The following is a 16,786-nucleotide window of genomic DNA, read 5'->3' on the forward strand; positions in this document are numbered from 1 at the left end:
AGTCCTAGGTGATGGAGATCAGATACACATGAAGATCAGATACACCCCCTTTCTCTGAAACACACACACACGCTGGTCCCCCGTTGTGACCATTTTCCAAGCATCTCTGTACAGTCAGACCTTTGATTATTTTGGGCTACCAGGGCCACAATAATATGCCCCCTCTCTGATTGTCTGAGTATGACCCCCTCCCCATGGGTTACTGCAGCTCTTCATGCCAGCGCTGCCACTACCTGGGTGGGGGCACCCCACCGGAATCCCCATCGGCTAGGTAAAAGGTCGTTGAGGTTCTAATTAGTAGCTTTGAGAATTTCCTTGCATATTATGCTCTCCCATCAGGGGGCTTTGGCTTTGCAGGACCAGAATCTTGAGGGGCCGGTGCTGCTTTAGTAGGTCTCTGTGTGATAACCTCGGTTCTTCTCGAAGGCTGGTGATAATATCCATACCATGATGAGCGGGTGAAGATGAAATACTGTGTTTCATATTCAATATGTTTCAGTCAAAACACATTTACTTGGGGCTTTACTTAATCTGTTAAACTGAAGTGTTACAGACTCCGTGACAGAAATGTAAAGGTCATTTTTGATTGAGCCGACATATGCAGCGTTTACCGTGAATGCAGTCTCTGCTAATGCGGGAACATAGCCTTTAAATTTCAATCATGCTGTAAAGCTGAACTTCCGCAATGCGGATTAAATAGAGCCCTGGAAGTCTACCAATAAAATATTATCATTCATTATATTGGAGTGTCTTTGAACATTTTACATTTTAGTCATTTAGCAGATGCTCTTATCCAGAGCGACTTACAGTAGTGAATACATACATTACATTTCATGTATTTTTATTTTTTTATTTTTTTTGGACTGGCCCCCCGTGGGAATCAAACCCACAACCCTGGCGTTGCACATACCATGCTGGCATTGCAAACACCATGCTCTATCAACTGAGCCACAGGGAGCATTATCTATTTTCATATTATTTACCCATCATTAGTGTTCAGAGACAATTAGTGAAATACTTTGATAAAAATAAATCATAGAACGAAAAATACTCCTGCAATAACACAAGTAAAAATATTTCATTGTCTTTGTTTGTCAAAAGCTATTTTCCACACTGTTCCAATGAATGGCCTTGACATCACTGATCCATCCCTAACCAGTGTATGACCATCACTACCTCCATCTGCCCTGGCAACAGAGTCATTATCATATTACAGTGGCAATCTCGGCAGAGGCGTCTATCTGAACCATGTAAATACAATTAATAGACCTGTCAGCCTGGGGTGTTCAATGTGTGAACAAACATGACTCTTTGAAATGTTAGTGGTATACCCAAACTGTGCCATGGTAACAAGCGGACCGATCAATATGTTTATTTACAAATAATGGGCATCAATCAACTGTCACCATTGCTTTAAATTGAAATGTTAGTTCTATGCATTTAAGTTCTGTGGTTGAAAACCAATCTTGGTGCATAGTGGTGTCATCAACACAAGAGGGTGACATTGTCTAGGGAAATGATATGCTGATCTGGGTTCAGTCAAAGGACAGTGAGTGAATGACAGGCCTGTGTCTAGATATTACCAGACAGACCTGGGTGCAGTTTGACCATGAGGGCCATTCTGCAGTGGATTTGTACTGCAGAGAATGCGCCTATAAGTGCATGGACTACTTTGTGCTTAGCTTTACGTGCAGCCTGATAGTAATTATTCTTAAATTATTGCTCTATAAATAAAGAAGAAACATCCGTACACAAAAGTACAACATCAGAAAATAACAACGTTAATTCCTTCTTTGCATATTTTAGACTTCACTTTGATTTTGGCAACACATTTTGGCAGTCAACACTGAGTTACGTTACATTCAGAAAAATAATTGGTCTCAAAAAAGAAGCTGAGAATTCAGTAAAGCAATGATTTGATTATTGCCCTCCGAGTGGAATTCTGACCTCAAAACAGAACTCTAGCATCAAAAACATCCCAAACAAAATGGATGGCCTAGAGAGACTTTGGAGGCCCGTAACATGGTTTTCTACTCTGTCTGACAATAGGCCCTTCCCTACTGCTTCCTGTAGGGACCTTGCAGCTCAACACTTCATACATGAAGAACCAAACACCAGAAACAAGAACAACAAACCAGTGTCTAGTAGTCTTCCTAGATCTGTGGAAAACAAAAAACTAACAGTAAGGCACTTCACTTCAATGTAAATCATTCTGCTAGGTGCTTCTTACTAATCATTACAACATATTATATGACCAGCCTAATGTGTCTGTCTTCTGTGTAAAACAGGCACGACTGTAATCATTGCATAGTTCCACAGACTTGAGGGTGCACTGTAACCATGTTCTCAATACAGTGGTGTAATGTACAGTAGATAGTTATTATCAAAGGCATATTTAAGTACTTTGCTACAGTTGTTAAACAGTAGAAATATACATTAACAGTACAGCTTATAGTTTTAACTACAATCAATAGTTTGAAAAACCTAAATATAATCGTTAGTAAATATATATATTAAAAAAAAAAAAATTATGGAAGTCATTCCAGTGTTTAAACAACTTTATACATGTACATCTCCTTATATTCCTAGCAATATAAACATTCACATAATTGAAAAAAATATCCTGAATATCTCTTAAACACGAAATGGATGGACAGGCAAATCCTAAGTGTACAACAAAACAATAATAATTTAGAAAATGGACAAGTCAATCTTATTTTCATAAACCAAATGTGCCTGTATGGAAATCAATGTTGCATTTCTACCAATATTGGTATGTTCTGTGCTATATGTGAAATGTTTACAAATCTCCTGACTAAGACGTTATCTCATTCAAGTTCAAAAGCACAAAAGTAAAGCACAAACAAAAGTAATCAAAATAATGTATTATCGCTTCTGTCATATTGCGCTGAATAGACATGCTATAAAGCAAGTAGTGTGACTGTGTCACACTATAATCAGGGTTTTATAACTATGTACATATAACTGTTATAAGCCTGCCCTATACCATGATGACTATACACAGGTACAGTATGTGTGAGATATCGCTCCCTGACTCATTGTCATAAAAGTATAGATAAAATCAGAGCATGATCTATTAAAATGTAATTTATAATCGAAACTGAACTAAATTCAGTTTGACGGCTTTCAGAACCCAATGATACCATATAATAAACAAACAAAAGAATAACAATGAAAAATGTAATATGTGTAAACACCTGAAAACAAACGAACTAACCAGCAGTTGGCTGAAGATAGCTACTGACGGGAGACGTCTGAGGAGGCCTCAACACAACACAGAACAGGTTGAAGGGGTGGAGATAAAGATGCAGGTGAGTGGAGTGGGCAGCAGTGAGTGCTAACAGCTCTGGTCGTTCTCTTCCATGCTTTTGCTGCCTGAGCAGCTGCTGTCCTTAGAAGCCCCGGGCGAGACAGAGGAAAGCAGGGGGTCTCCCCCTCTCACAGGGGACAAGGTGTCGTCCATCAGGATGTCCATCAAGGCCCCCTTAAGATGACCGCCGTAAGGCCTCTGGTCACCTGAGACTCCCCCGTGGCCCTTGGTGTAGGGAGATGCTCCATCGTTGAGCTCCAAGGTGGTGTACTGAACCTGGTCTGGAGTGCAGGCTGGGTGGTGTTGGTGCTGAGAGTGGACATGGTACAGATCCTGGTGGCAGTCTCCCAGGGCTGGCTCCTGCTTGATGCCTCGGGCTGAGAGCTCAGTTGAGCAGAGGGCAGATGTGTCTGTGGTCAGACCATGGGCACGAGCTTGCATCTCCAACTCCTGAACCCCATCAAGGGAGGGAGAAAGAGAAAGGAAAGAGAGTGTTATCAACATTGTCTGTCTGCATGCTGCATATCTGACACCATCCAGAATATAGAAGAGCCTCATCTCAATTCAATCCTACTTTGATTGGCTAATACAGTATGTGACATTTTGAAGGCATGGCTAGAAGCTCCTTATCTCTCCCAGTGCCCCACGGCCTACCATGCTGTACCTGTATCCGCAGCATCAGGTGTCTATTGGCGTGCTCCAGCTTCTTCTGCCTGTTCTCCAGCTCTTTGGCCCTCTGCTGCTCCCTCTGTAGCTTCCTGATGTAGTCCACTGATGCCTTGAGAATGGTGCCTTTGTTCCAACGCATATCCCTGAGGACCAGAGAGGGGCACGGCAGGCCAGCAAGATTTTATCAGCCTGAACTGTTAGCATTCTAGAGTACACTGACAACGTTCTAACTCACACAATTCTCAAGGATATGGATGCACTGAAAATAAAGTGAGGCATTGATCTATAATTATCGTAAACTCTAGCCTAGGGTCAATGTCTGACCCATTATATATACAGTGGGGTCCGGAATTATTGGATCCTTTGATAAAGATGAGCAAAAAAGACTGTATGAAATAAATAATACAAATACTGAGCTTTGTTGTATGCTTAAAAAAAGAACAATTATATTATTTTATACTAATAGAATTGCTCAGAGAAAGAGATATTATTGAACAAGTAATTTTTAAAGAAATGCTAAAAGATAGGGGTCAGCATTGGATCCCCTGTTTTCAATACTCCAGTACCCTCCCCTTGGAAGGATAACAATACTGAGCCTTTTTCTAAAATGTTTAATGAGATTGGAGAACACTTTGGGAGAGATCTTAGACCATTTCACCATACAGGATCTTTCCAGATCCTTGAAGGCCAAACCCGTGGCCAAATACCTCTATTTTCATGTCATCTGACCATAGCACCGCCTGGAGTTTGCTAAACGTCATTGGCACTTGGATTGGAACCAGTGCTATGGTCATATGACACGAAAATTGACACGAAAATTGAGGTCTTTGGCAAACACACCAGCGGTGGTTTTGGCCTTCGAAAGAACAATGCATATGTAGTAAAATACGTCATCCCTACTGTAAAATATGGTGGTGGATCTTTGATGTTATGAGGCTATTTTGCTTCCACTGGTCCTGGGGTCCGTGTTAAGGTCAACGGCATTATGAACTTTGCCAAGTACCAGGACATTTTAGCCAAAAACCTGGTTGCCTCTGCCAGGAGTGAATATTCCAGCAAGTGAATATTCCAGCAAGTAAACATCAAAATCCACAAAGAAAAAAACTAAATCAACATTTTGCAATGGCCATCTCAGAAACATATTGAAAACCTGTGGTTTGAATTGAAGAGGGCAATTGATTAGCGCAGACAAAATATATCAAGGATCTGGAAAGATTCTGTATGGAGGAATGGTCTAAGATCCCTCCTAGTGTGTTCCCCAATCACATAAAACATTTTAGAAAAAGGCTCATTGTCGTTATCCTTACAAGGGGAGGGGGGCGGCAGGTAGCCTAGTGGTTAGAACTTTGGGCCAGTAACCGAAAGGTTGCTGGATTGAATACCCGATGAATCCCCGAGCTGACAAGGTAAAAATCTGTTGTTCTGAGCAAGGCAGTTAACCCACTGTTCTCCGGGCACCGAAGATGTGGATGTCGATTATGGCAGCTCTAATTCAGAGTGGTTGGGTTAAATGCGGAATACACATTTCAGTTGAATGTATTCAGGTGTACAACTCCCTTACTGGAGTATTGGAAACAGGGGATGTGTGGCTCAGTTGGTAGAGCATGGTGTTTGCAACGCCAGGGTTGTGGGTTCGATTCCCACAGGGGGACCAGTACGGAGAAAAAAATATAAAAAAAATAAATAAAAAACATATGGAATGTATGTATTCACTACTGTAAGTCGCTCTGGATAAGAGCGTCTGCTAAATGACTAAAATGTCAAAAATGGGATTCAATCATTTTGACCCATATCTTTTTGAGATTTGTTTTAATTACTTGTTACACAAAATCTCGTTCTCCGAGCAATTGTATTAGTATTAAATAATATAATTGTTCTAATTTTTGGAGTATACAATATAGCCCAGTATTTGTGTTACTGATTTTATAAATTTTTTTGCTCATCTTTATCAAGAGACCCAATAATTCCAGACTGCGCTGTATCTGATAGAAAGACTTAAAATCCACGTCAGCATACGCAACTTACGGATCATTTGATTTAGGAATCATGGTCCCCAATTCTTTGATCCGGTCGTTGATGTTAAACCTCCGTCTTCTCTCAACTACAGGAAATAGGGACGAGAAGAGAACAATAAGAAACAATCAATCATGCAAAATGTAATAATGAAAAGGTAATATCACAGCATATCTAAACAACCCACATGATATTACTAGATAGCTGATAATTACTGTATAACAAAACTCACTCAAATTATGGTTATCCTTCTTCTGTCGTTCCTTTGCCATTGCCCTGACCTCTGCTTCTGAAACAAAGCAGTTAGCATTAGGTATGGACAATGACTACAGATGTGGGATCTTCATTTGATAACCCTGTTGCAGGAGAACATACTTGCAATGCAGGAAATGTAAAACTTGTAGTGTATTTGAGGTTTAAAATGTGTAATTTTCACTTTGAAATTTCAGATTTTATTTTACCTTATGAAAAATGTACCAACCCCTACAAAAATGCCCATTAATTATAATCCACATAATAATTCACATTTCTTGTTGCTGCAGGATTATTTTCAAACTGGATCAATTTAAGATCCTACATCTGTAAGACAATGGCAAAACACTGATGTTGACACACAACAAAACAGTTATGCCAGAAACGTTTAGTTAGTTTCGGGAAGAAAATAAATGAAACTGTGCTGAGCACATTATAGGCTAAGCAATATGCACCCGTGTAACCTAACTCAAACTCACAGTTAGCTAAAGTAAATATGACTATGCAGACATACCTACAGGAAACCCTTCAGGCCTTTGATAGTTCTCAAACTTGCTACACGATCCAGACTTGTCCAGCATTTGCATGATGGCTGGAGATTGGGAAACTATTTGGCACATACAATTTTCAATGCATTTCTCTTTATTTTGAATGATAAAATAACAAAGTTTACAATAATCAAAAACAATATCAATGCAAAGCACATGCATACACATTTCCCTGACCCTTTTAGACATATTGCTCAGTCACAAAGGTCTGGAGAGTAATTTGTAACCCCATGTTTGAATCTGGATGTTTTCCATGTAATGGGGTCATGCTCACCTGAGTATTCCCTTTTGATGTTGGGCAGGTTGGCAGGGCAGGAGTTGATGGCCAGGCCTGGAGGGGGCATGCCCTGGTTACCATAAATGTCCAAGAGATTAGTGTTGACAGCGATCTGATGAGAAAAGATAACCACAGACAATAGTAATGTTAGCAGGGTCAAATATACCTGGCACAGGTGGTGCTTGACACATGAGTAGTTAACACTTTAAAAATGTGTTTACACAATTTTAATTTTTTATTTTACCTTCATTTAACTTGGCAAGTCAGTTAAGAACAAATTCTTATTTTCAATGACGGCCTAGGAACAATGATCTGGAAGCAAACACTTTGCTGTATTTGTAGACACATCTACTATGAATTGTCACATAGGCCTCCACCGGATAGGTGCAGTGAGATGTGTTGTTCTACAGGGTCAGCCATAGTACTGCACCCCTGGACAAAATTAGGGTTAAGTGCCTTGCTCAAGGGCACATAGACAGATTTCCCCTTGTCAGCTCAGGTATTCGAACCAGCAGCCTTTCAGTTACTGGCCTCATGCAAGCAGACAGTAAATTAAGGCAATCATACCGTATTGGCCATCTGAAGCCCTGGGTCCATTAATCCAAGGATATCGTCGTTATAACTCGATTCCAGACTAATTATGTCATCAATGACATCATCCATCTATAATAAAAATAAAAAAATTGAATTTGAGATAACATATTTTCTAACAGACAGTGATTCAATTAAGGGTTAATCAACAGAAAATCACATTTCCTTATCAATGAATATGTATTATCCAACTCCATGGTGCTACTACCATTCATTACTCAAATACACATTGCTTTGAAGTAGAAGTAATCAAAAATTGGCAGATATCATGGTGTGAAAAGCACACTGAATTTACACACACTGCATTGTAGCTCGGCACCTATGGCCATGTTACATTTTGCGTTACCTCTTTCTCACAGTTGATGTTGAGGGTGAGTAAGGCCATAGGGCTGTTGGGGGCACTGTTGCCCGGCCCCAGAGCCATGCCCCTGTGGTCAGAGGACTGGTTGGGGCAGGGCAGGGAGCCAAGCTTGCCCAGGTAGCGCTTCACCTGCTGCTGCTGGGCCTGCTGGATGTGGTACTTGGTGGGGTTCTCCAGGTGAGTCTGCACCTGGAGGAGGTAGGGAGAGATGGAGTGAAAGAGGGAGAGAGGAGAGGGAGAGACATAAGTGAGAGTCAGAATCCTCAAATGTTGTTATGATGGGTTGATGATCGTTGGTCATGTTGCAGTTGTGCTGTGCACTCAAGAAAAGAGCTCTCATATCTCACTGAATATTATCTTACTAAATAAGCAAGAAACAGCGTTGAAAATGTTTCCATACATGTATAATAATAAAGAGAACCGGATTACTAATTAATATCAAAATAAAATACGTCAGCTCAACTAGCGATAAGAGTCCTTGACTTGACCAGAGAAAGTCAAGTATGGGTTGAAATGTTAGAATGTATCAATATTACTAGCAAATCCCAAAGCAGTAAGCCGTAAGCTTTTCTTTTCATTTATATTTTTTTTCTGTGCTATCTCTTGATAGCTAAATAATCCCTAGATATAAATACATGTATTCACAATTCATGTCACACGTACCATCTGAATAAATGTTATGTTTATCTTACCATACCCCAAAAGAAAAAGGGGGGAAAATAAAATATATTTCAATCAACACAATACTGGACCTACCTAATAATGGTGGTATTCAAGCATCTCCAACATATTGCACAATTTATATTCCAACTACAAATAAGAGATCCTTAAAACCTAATTATATTCCCTTTCAAAGTCTATGCAAGACCAGAGAGGTTGTCTTCCTCTTTCATCCGCTGCTTTCAACACTGATAATATGGGGAGGAACACCTCTAGTTCAGCTTATAAAAGGCAGAAAAAAGTAATTAGCTACGCATGTTAACAAGTCTAAGTGAGACACAATGAACCTTTTAAAGATTGTGATGCTTTATGTAAAATATGAATTTATGCCTTTATGGTGCTAGTTTGACATCAGAGTGGGAGTCTTACAAAGAGGCTCTTTCTACAGCCTATACCAGGTCACCCTGTCTACTGACACTTGCCCCAGGCCAGATAACTTCTCATCTCCTCTTTAACCACATGTATGGCTGTTGCACACTGGCTGGTTCCTCTGCTATTTTTGGATGATAGGCTCACTGAGCTAAAACTATTCTTGTAAACTACATGCTTCATAATATAGTAAAATATATACTGTATTTTGTTGTTTGTCTAAACATCTTAATTGAAACAAAAAATCAATAAAGTGATTACGTTGCTGAAGGGAGGCTACTTTATTAATTCTTTACTCAAACCTGAGTAGAAAGCAGATTGTAATAAGATGTTTCTAAACATGTGATTTCAGCTACCTGTAACATTATCTCTAATATGAAGTTATTCCTGAATCCTAACAGGACAGTACATCACTGCTTTCAAGGGTTCCAACAACAGCAAAGATGACCAACTGATAAATTACTAATTATAAACCAGTAATGGGATAGAATTCAGTTTAGAATCGGTTGTACTGAAGCATGTGTGTTTATCCAACACGTGTGGAAATTGGCTGTAGCCAAGACCAGACAAGCTCTGGATAAAGAAAGTATGTCTTACCATCAAAAGTACAAATTTGTAACTATCTAATCTTTCCTTTTCAAGCCCTTCACAAGAATCCTGGGTTACAAAAAGCGTGACAAAACAGGGGGTAAATGTGAAAGGCAATCAAATGTTAATAACTTCAAATTAAACCAAATACTGTTAGAGAGCATTTACAGCTGTACTCTTATCCACCAAAAAACAAAAGGCAACAGCTTTGACAGCAACAGAATATACAAACTACTTTTCTGTAAGGATAGTAAGGGGGTTCATAATGTGCATTTTAAAAGCGTAATGACAGCCTTACAGAATGGCAGTTGATTTCACTGGTGAGGTGGTTAATGAGCTCAGGATAACCAAGTGTGGATGACAGAGTCTGGTTATTTGGAAAGGCTTGAGGCAGATGGAGCTCCTCACAACCCCATTCACCTCCTGAACTCTTGGCTCAACAACACAGCAACAGAACCAGACGGTTGGGGTTATTTAACCTTGCAAATAGTATCTACAGTAACAACTGACACCACACTAGCATCAATAGAGAATATCATACACTGTTCTACTATAACATGGTAATAAGCATTTACTGGTAGGCCTATTTGTTTTATGCAACAAAAACTAAAAAGGTAATTCAATAGATGTGTATTGCTCAATGTAAATTGTCATTCCCTATTTCTAGTCATTCCATAAGGAATGTATCCTAACTGGCAGGTCTATTAATAGCTCTCTGAGGTATTTTGGGAATTCCCCTGGGGAGAGTCGAAAGTTATTTCAGGCATGTCGACCATGTGATAACTGAAGGGGTCAAAGTTGAGAATACATCCTGACCAATTAGGCAATAAAACCTTCTGGGCCAGCTTTAAATGTCCTTTAAATGCACTGTTTGTCAACAATATGAGGTGGAGGAATTGTGTATAATTAGATGCATCCTAAACAAATGGAACCGTTCAAATAATATTTTCTAAATGTCAGAGAGGTGGAGGCAATCCCTGATTTGTATCTATATAGTGTTCATGTGCTGTAAATGGCACGCCAAATAATCATCCAACAATCCTAGACACGTAATTAGCCTCTGAGCTGTAATTGAGGAGTAAGTACTAGTTGCACTGTTTGTGTACACAGGTGTTCGATTATTCACTTAAAAAATATAAATAATTAGCATGCTGAACAATCTGATAACAAGTCTCTTAACGTCTTAACATGCAATTAACGCTACTATAACTACTAATATGACGGCTACATGCACAACCTCCGACAGTTACGATACATTTCATAATTGTACAGTACAGAGAACAGGCAAATGTTGCTGCAAATCTGACATATGGAAAACATAAGTTAGAATCCATTGACACTATGTTTCCTGTATATTTCAGAGTTCTACATCTTACACTTATCTTTCTAATTTCTCACACCAGTCCTACATCCATTCCCATCAGAGAATACCAAGACATACTTCCAGACAATCTACATTTACATTTTAGTCATTTAGGGGTCCAAATAGTGAATACATTTCATTATTTTTTTTAAATTTTTCCCCCGTACTGGTCCCCCGTGGGAATCGAACCCACAACCCTGGCATTGCAAACACCATGCTCTACCAACTGAGCCACACGGGACCAATCTGCCTCAGTATTTTCATGACCTGGTCAAATTCCTTCTGCTAATATTGAATATGGAAGGTGTGTAAATACTGCTTTTGTTATGATGAATTGGTTTGAATTGATATGTACCAGGATGTTATTGAGACAATGGAACAAGATCAGCAATTGTTTGTTATTTTTTTTACATTGATTGATTGACATTTAAATTGGAATAATAACATGGATTATAACACTGGATTACCTCAATATAGTGAGCCAAGAAGCACACAAAAAATCTACACTACTTGTACATTATATAAAATAAGCATTAGAATTGGCCAGAATACAGAATGCAGGCTTAGTCGAATTGATTTCACTCAATACAGATTGAACTTTATGCCTTTAGTAACTGAACTAGAAGTTCTTCCAAACCACACTACATGTTCTTTGCCTTTCGGTTCTCATTTGGTGTTTATAACTTCCATGAGAGAAATGCAAGTAACGAGTGTGAAGTCTGAAGATACATGTCTTGAATTTAGTCTTAGCTCAAACTTGATTAATGGGATATTACTAGGATAAAAGAAACAATAAATAATCTGACTTCCAAAATAAGACAGGCCAACACAGTCCTGAGGCAACAAGCAACTCCTCCTCGATAAAGTCAATTACTATTTTTTTAGCTAGGTTTTTTTAGCCCATAGATTTTGTTGTAATGTTTTAGTCACTCATATCACATGAATACATAATACCCAATGATGAGTAAAAAGTTTGGGAACCCCTGATCTAATCCATGAGATGAAACATAATGCAATTTTTCCTGATCTATTAATTTCATTATATTATGAAACAATGTCTAATGTCTCAAAGGTTCAATAATTGTATTTGATGAATTTCTCAAGTTTAACTCAATGGTTTCTTTGAAGCTAAACCAAAGTGACCATCTGTAAACTAGTAAATACGAAAATTACAGTATGTGACACCCATGGATAATTACAGATGTAGGATCTTAATTTGATCACTCCTTTGTTGCAGATAATTTTCCCGAACAGCAGGAAATGCAAACTTGTAGTGTATTCGAGGTGTAAAAAGGCTTCTAAAGTTTGTAATTTCCACTTTAAAATGTCAGACTTGATTTGCCCTAACATTTACATTTACGTCATTTAACAGACGCTCTTATCCAGAGCGACTTACGAATTGGTGCATTCACCTTAAGATATCCAGTGGAACAACCACTTTACAATAGTACATCTATATCTTTTTTTGGGGGGGGGGGGTTAGAAGGATTACTATATCCTAATCCAGGTATTCCTTAAAGAGGTGGGGTTTCAGGTGTCTACGGAAAGTGGTGATTGACTCCGCTGTCCTGGCGTCGTGAGGGAGCTTGTTCCACCATTGGGGTGCCAGAGCAGCGAACAGTTTTGACTGGGCTGAGCGGGAACTATGCTTCTGCAGAGGTAGGGGGGCCAGAAGGCCAGAGGTGGATGAACGCAGTGCCCTTGTTTGGGTGTAGGGCCTGATCAGAGCCTGAAGGTACGGAGGTGCCGTTCCCCTCACAGCTCCGTAGGCAAGCACCATGGTCTTGTAGCAGATGCGAGCTTCAACTGGAAGCCAGTGGAGTGTGCGGAGGAGCGGGGTGACGTGAGAGAACTTGGGAAGGTTGAACACCAGACGGGCTGCGGCGTTCTGGATGAGTTGTAGGGGTTTAATGGCACAGGCTGGGAGCCCCGCCAACAGGGAGTTGCAGTAATCCAGACGGGAGATGACAAATGCCTGGATTAGGACCTGCGCCGCTTCCTGTGTAAGGCAGGGTCGTACTCTGCGAATGTTGTATAGTATGAACCTACAGGATCGGGTCACCGCCTTGATGTTAGCGGAGAATGACAGGGTGTTGTCCAGGGTCACGCCGAGGCTCTTAGCACTCTGGGAGGAGGACACAATGGAGTTGTCCACCGTGATGGCGAGATCATGGAAAGGGCAGTCCTTCCCCGGGAGGAAGAGCAGCTCCGTCTTGCCGAGGTTCAGCTTGAGGTGGTGATCCGTCATCCACACTGATATGTCTGCCAGACATGCAGAGATGCGATTCGCCACCTGGTTATCAGAAGGGGGAAAGGAGAAGATTAATTGTGTGTCGTCTGCGTAGCAATGATAGGAGAGACCATGTGAGGATATGACAGAGCCAAGTGACTTGGTGTATAGCGAGAAAAGGAGAGGGCCTAGAACTGAGCCCTGGGGGACACCAGTGGTGAGAGCACGTGGTGCAGAGACGGATTCTCGCCACGCCACCTGGTAGGAGCGACCTGTCAGGTAGAACGCAATCCAAGAGTGAGCCGCGCCGGAGATACCCAACTCGGAGAGGGTGGAGAGGAGGATCTGATGGTTCACAGTATCAAAGGCAGCAGATAGGTCTAGAAGGATGAGGGCAGAGGAGAGAGAGTTAGCTTTAGCAGTGCGGAGAGCCTCCGTGACACATAGAAGAGCAGTCTCAGTTGAATGACCAGCCTTGAAACCTGACTGATTTGGATCGAGAAGGTCATTCTGAGAAAGAGAGCAGGAGAGCTGGCCAGGACGGCACGTTCAAGAGTTTTGGAGAGAAAAGAAAGAAGGAATACTGGTCTGTAGTTGTTGACATCGGAGGGATCGAGTGTAGGTTTTTTGAGAAGGGGTGCAACTCTCGCTCTCTTGAAGACGGAAGGGACGTAGCCAGCGGTCAAGGATGGGTTGATAAGCGAGGTGAGGTAAGGGAGAAGGTCACCGGAAATGGTCTGGAGAAGAGAGGAGGGGATAGGGTCAAGCGGACAGGTTGTTGGGCGGCCGGCCGTCACAAGTCGCAAGATTTCATCTGGAGAGAGAGGGGAGAAAGAGGTCAAAGCATAGGGTAGGGCAATGTGACTTAACAAACGAGGATCGGATGTCGTCGACCTTCTTTTCAAAATGGTTGACGAAGTCATCCGCAGAGAAGGAGGAGGGGGGAGGGGGATTCAGGAGGGAGGAGAAGGTGGCAAAGAGCTTCCTAGGGTTAGAGGCAGATGCTTGGAAGTTAGAGTGGTAGAAAGTGGCTTTAGCAGCAGAAACAGAGGAGGAAAATGTAGAGAGGAGGGAGTGAAAAGATGCCAGGTCCGCAGGGAGGCTAGTTTTCCTCCATTTCTGCTCGGCTGCCCGGAGCCCTGTTCTGTGAGCTCGCAATGAGTCGTCAAGCCACGGAGCAGGAGGGGAGGACCGAGCCGGCTGGGAGGATAGGGGACATAGAGAGTCAAAGGATGCAGAAAGGGAGGAGAGGAGGGTTGAGGAGGCAGAATCAGGAGATTGGTTGGAGAAGGATTGAGCAGAGGGAAGAGATGATAGGATGGAAGAGGAGAGAGTAGCAGGAGAGAGAGAGCGAAGGTTGCGACGGCGCAATACCATCTGAGTAGGGGCAGAGTGAGTAGTGTTGGAGGAGAGCGAGAGGGAAAAGGATACAAGGTAGTGATCGGAGACTTGGAGGGGAGTTGCAGTGAGATTAGTAGAAGAACAGCATCTAGTGAAGATGAGGTCAAGCGTATTGCCTGCCTTGTGAGTAGGGGGGGACGGTGAGAGGGTGAGGTCAAAAGAGGAGAGGAGTGGAAAGAAGGAGGCAGAGAGAAATGAGTCAAAGGTAGACGTAGGGAGGTTAAAGTCACCCAGAACTGTGAGGGGTGAGCCATCCTCAGGAAAGGAACTTATCAAGGCGTCAAGCTCATTGATGAACTCTCCAAGGGAACCTGGATGGCGATAAATGGTAAGGATGTTAAGCTTGAATGGGCTAGTGATTGTCACAGCATGGAATTCAAAGGAGGAGATAGACAGATGGGTCAGGGGAGAAAGAGAGAATGTCCACTTGGGAGAGATGAGGATTCCCGTGCCACCACCCCGCTGAACCCGATGCTCTCGGGGTGTGCGAGAACACGTGGTCAGACGAGGAGAGAGCAGTAGGAGTAGCAGTGTTTTCTGTGGTAATCCATGTTTCCGTCAGCGCCAAGAAGCCGAGGGACTGGAGGGTAGCATAGGCTGAGATGAACTCTGCCTTGTTGGCCGCAGACCGGCAGTTCCAGAGGCTGCCGGAGACCTGGAACTCCACGTGGGTCGTGCGCGCTGGGACCACCAGGTTAGAGTGGCAGAGGCCACGCGATGTGAAGCGTTTGTATGGCCTGTGCAGAGGAGAGAACAGGGATAGACCGACACATAGTTGATAGGCTACGCTAATGCAAAGGAGATTGGCATGAAAAATTAACTAAACAACTGGGGAAGCGAGAGAGCAGGGCCTCCATCACTAACAATTCACTGAAACACTAAAACGCTAAAATATAACTTTTCTAGCTACCACTAGAAATTAAAATTGATGTAAACTACAGAGGTTCAATGTTTCCAGGAATAGGCTCAAACTTAGTTTATTCCGCTAGATAACTTGGTACAGTATTCTTCCGTGAAAACCAACCTAGCGCACCGTGTCCTATGACGCCGTAGCTAACTAGTTAACTAGCATGCTAGCATCCTATAACACACGGTTAGCACCATTACTTGGTAACAACAAGCTACCAATGGATCATTCGTGTCCGTGTCTAGTTCATAACGCAGAAGTAATTAAACATTGGCTAGCTAACACAAAGTCAGTCCTGCTAGCTACACAAGTGGACTACACATCTCGAATGTTCAGAAAGTTAAGCTTACTGTAATGAAACAGGCAGCAGGGAGCAGGTCTCGAACCCTCGACGTTCAAGCCCGAAGTCCGGCGCGCTATCGACTGTGCCGCAAAAGTATGCTCGTCCGGCAGAGTCGATTTCCGCGCTTATAAATCCAGGGTCGTTACATTACGTTGCAAAAATCTGATTGACTAAAAATGATACAGCTGGCTGGTAGGGTTAGCTAGCTAGCAGTGGGCGCGTTGTAGACTGTTAGAAAATGTAGCTGGCTAGCTAACCTCGATAGTTACTCTGTACTACGCCTTTATCTTGATACAAAGACAACTATGTAGCTAGCTAACGTTACACTAGTCAAATCGTTCCGTTGTAATGTATATCGTTTCTACTGTACTGCTAATTGGTAAAGTCGGCTACCTAGCAGTGGCGTTGTGGTGTTGACGCCGTTTCGAAAACGGCGCGAACGAACGAATACAGCTGGCTAGCTAACCTTGTTAGTTCCGCAGAGCTACACCTGTATCCTTGATACAAAGACAGCAGATACAACTGTGTAGCTAGCTAACAATACACTAATCAAATCGTTCCAATGTAATGTAATGAAATGTAATATTACCCGCAGAGCGAGGTGCCGCACGAAATTTACCAATCCCTACAAAAAAATGTCCATTAACCTGTTAGGGCTAGGGGGCAGTATTGACACGGCCGGATAAAAAACGTACCCGATTTAATCTGGTTACTACTCCTGCCCAGTAACTAGAATATGCATATAATTATTGGCTTTGGATAGAAAACACCCTAAAGTTTCTAAAACTGTTTGAATGGTGTCTGTGAGTATAACAGAACTCGA

The 16,786-nt window shown here is 41.9% G+C and overlaps 1 protein-coding gene across 6 annotated transcripts in view; it reads right to left on the reverse strand.

Moving 5' to 3' along the window:
* Positions 1–824: 824 nt before the first annotated feature.
* LOC106572415 (microphthalmia-associated transcription factor) overlaps positions 825–16,786 on the reverse strand; it is a 42,160-nt gene continuing 26,198 nt past the window's right edge. For 2 of the 6 annotated variants that reach the window (XM_014146559.3, XM_014146561.3), the window contains exons 3-10: positions 8,028–8,231; positions 7,658–7,753; positions 7,088–7,202; positions 6,780–6,872; positions 6,246–6,302; positions 6,026–6,101; positions 3,996–4,143; positions 825–3,781 (exon numbers count right to left, since the gene is read on the reverse strand). In XM_014146559.3, the coding sequence (XP_014002034.1) occupies positions 3,359–3,781; positions 3,996–4,143; positions 6,026–6,101; positions 6,246–6,302; positions 6,780–6,872; positions 7,088–7,202; positions 7,658–7,753; positions 8,028–8,231 (1,212 nt within the window). In that variant the 3' untranslated portion in view covers positions 825–3,358. The remainder of the gene's footprint in view (positions 3,782–3,995; positions 4,144–6,025; positions 6,102–6,245; positions 6,303–6,779; positions 6,873–7,087; positions 7,203–7,657; positions 7,754–8,027; positions 8,232–16,786) is intronic. The other 4 variants (XM_014146562.3, XM_014146565.3, XM_014146560.3 and 1 more) reach the window with 3 other exon arrangements.

This window comes from Salmo salar, chromosome 15 (genome assembly GCF_965601325.2).
Source record: "Salmo salar chromosome 15, fSalSal1, whole genome shotgun sequence".
NCBI lineage: Eukaryota > Metazoa > Chordata > Actinopteri > Salmoniformes > Salmonidae > Salmo > Salmo salar.